The 1525-nt window shown below is 65.0% G+C and overlaps 1 protein-coding gene across 1 annotated transcript; it reads right to left on the minus strand.

The window, feature by feature from the left end:
* Positions 1 to 268: 268 nt before the first annotated feature.
* LOC139051369 (mucin-1-like) lies at positions 269 to 1279 on the minus strand. Its single transcript, XM_070528387.1, has one exon. The coding sequence runs from the start codon at positions 1277 to 1279 to the stop codon at positions 269 to 271; it is 1011 nt and encodes a 336-aa protein (XP_070384488.1).
* Between the last annotated feature and the right edge of the window lie 246 nt (positions 1280 to 1525).

Below are 1525 nucleotides of genomic sequence, written 5' to 3' on the forward strand. Positions count from 1 at the left end.
TCCCGACTAAAGTAACGTTGACGCTCGCGCCACTTCTTGAACATGACAGCACCGCGATGGGGGCCTCAAGATTTTCTCGAATCGTGCGGGCGTCGAAAGAAGTGTCCACCCCATGGATGACACCCACACAGGAGTTGTTGTGTAGTGCCTTGGGGCGCACCGCCACGCCGCCGATGTCGCACACATCGAGGAGGGGCGTCAAGTCGGCACCGCGCATCACGCACGTCAGCAGCAGCCACATTCCGGCGGAAGTTCACGCGAACGCGTCTCACGCCTGGTACAGAGGAGAGCTGGGCAGCGATACCGTCCCGTGAGAGTGCGAGGAAAGTCGCTTTGCGCCCGATGGGACGGTAGAGGACCGTGACGGCAGTATCGCGAGCGACGCCGTCGTCAACGGGTGGGGTGTGTGGCTCGAAGTCGACGAGCCGTCGGTAACGGCGTCTCCTTCTTGCGGCTTGTTTTGGCTGCACCGCTGCCGGCTGGTAGGCTTGGGCGTCCTCGGCGGCCGCGAGCAGCAGCGGAGAGTTTGTGTGAGCTCCCCTGTTCCCTCAGCAGCTGGGGCAGGGGTGGGCGCTCTCGGCTGGCTCTCGTTGTACGTGGGGCCGTCAGCTGGTTTGTCGTCGTCGACGGGAGCAGCCACCGCCGCCGAGCGTGAGCCCTTCTCCGCCGCAGGGGGAGTGGGCTCGGTGTTGGTGAGCGGGGGCGACGAGCAGGCCGCCGGCGACGACAGTGATGGGGAGACCGGCCGGACAGGACTTGCCTCGGGCGAGGTGGTCGCGTCCGTGCGGGAGGACGTAGTGTCGGCACCAATCATGCTTGCGGTTGGCAAGAAGAAAATGCAGGCACTCTCGTCGGTGTCGCCGGTCGACGGGCAGCTGGCACCGTCGTCGGTGGAGGCAGCCGACGTGGGGGCCTCTGATGTGGTGTCCGTTGAAGCGGACGGTGCGGCGTGGTGGCCGCTGGGAGCAGTCTTCGGCGCATCAAAGGGAAAAGCGCGGAAGGGAGTATCCAGGGCAAATGGGGCGCGCGTGGATGGCGTCGCACTCACTTGCGTAGGCGGGCATGACGGCGTGGAGCTCGTCGAGTCAGCCGACAGTGCACGTAGCGAACGTGCCTGCAGCCCGCGCTTCCATCGCAAGGCAGGGGGCGATCTGCCGGTGCGTGGTTGGCGTCCACGTGGTTGGTGCTGCAGGGCTCGTCGGTACTCTGAGTCATCGTTGGAGCCAGGAACTGACTTCTTCGGCCTCTTCCGATGCTGTTTCTTCGGAGGGTCACCCATAACAGATGGGGCCTCCGAGCGGAAGCGTGGCTCAGTAGGTCGTGCCAGCTGCCGTGCGAGCCCTGAAAAGGGCTGCGCTCATGAGCGCGGTAGGAGGCGGAGACGTGCGCGCGCGAGTAGTGGCGGGCGAGCCGTAGTCGTCGGAGCGAGGGGCGATGCGACCGCTCGCTTCGAAGGTCCGGGAACGTCCAGATGCGACAGCGCAAGGCGACCTCGGTTCCCCACACTTTTCCTTTTTTCTTTTTT

The sequence above is a fragment of the Dermacentor albipictus genome, unplaced genomic scaffold, assembly GCF_038994185.2.
Source record: "Dermacentor albipictus isolate Rhodes 1998 colony unplaced genomic scaffold, USDA_Dalb.pri_finalv2 scaffold_11, whole genome shotgun sequence".
NCBI classification, from domain to species: domain Eukaryota; kingdom Metazoa; phylum Arthropoda; class Arachnida; order Ixodida; family Ixodidae; genus Dermacentor; species Dermacentor albipictus.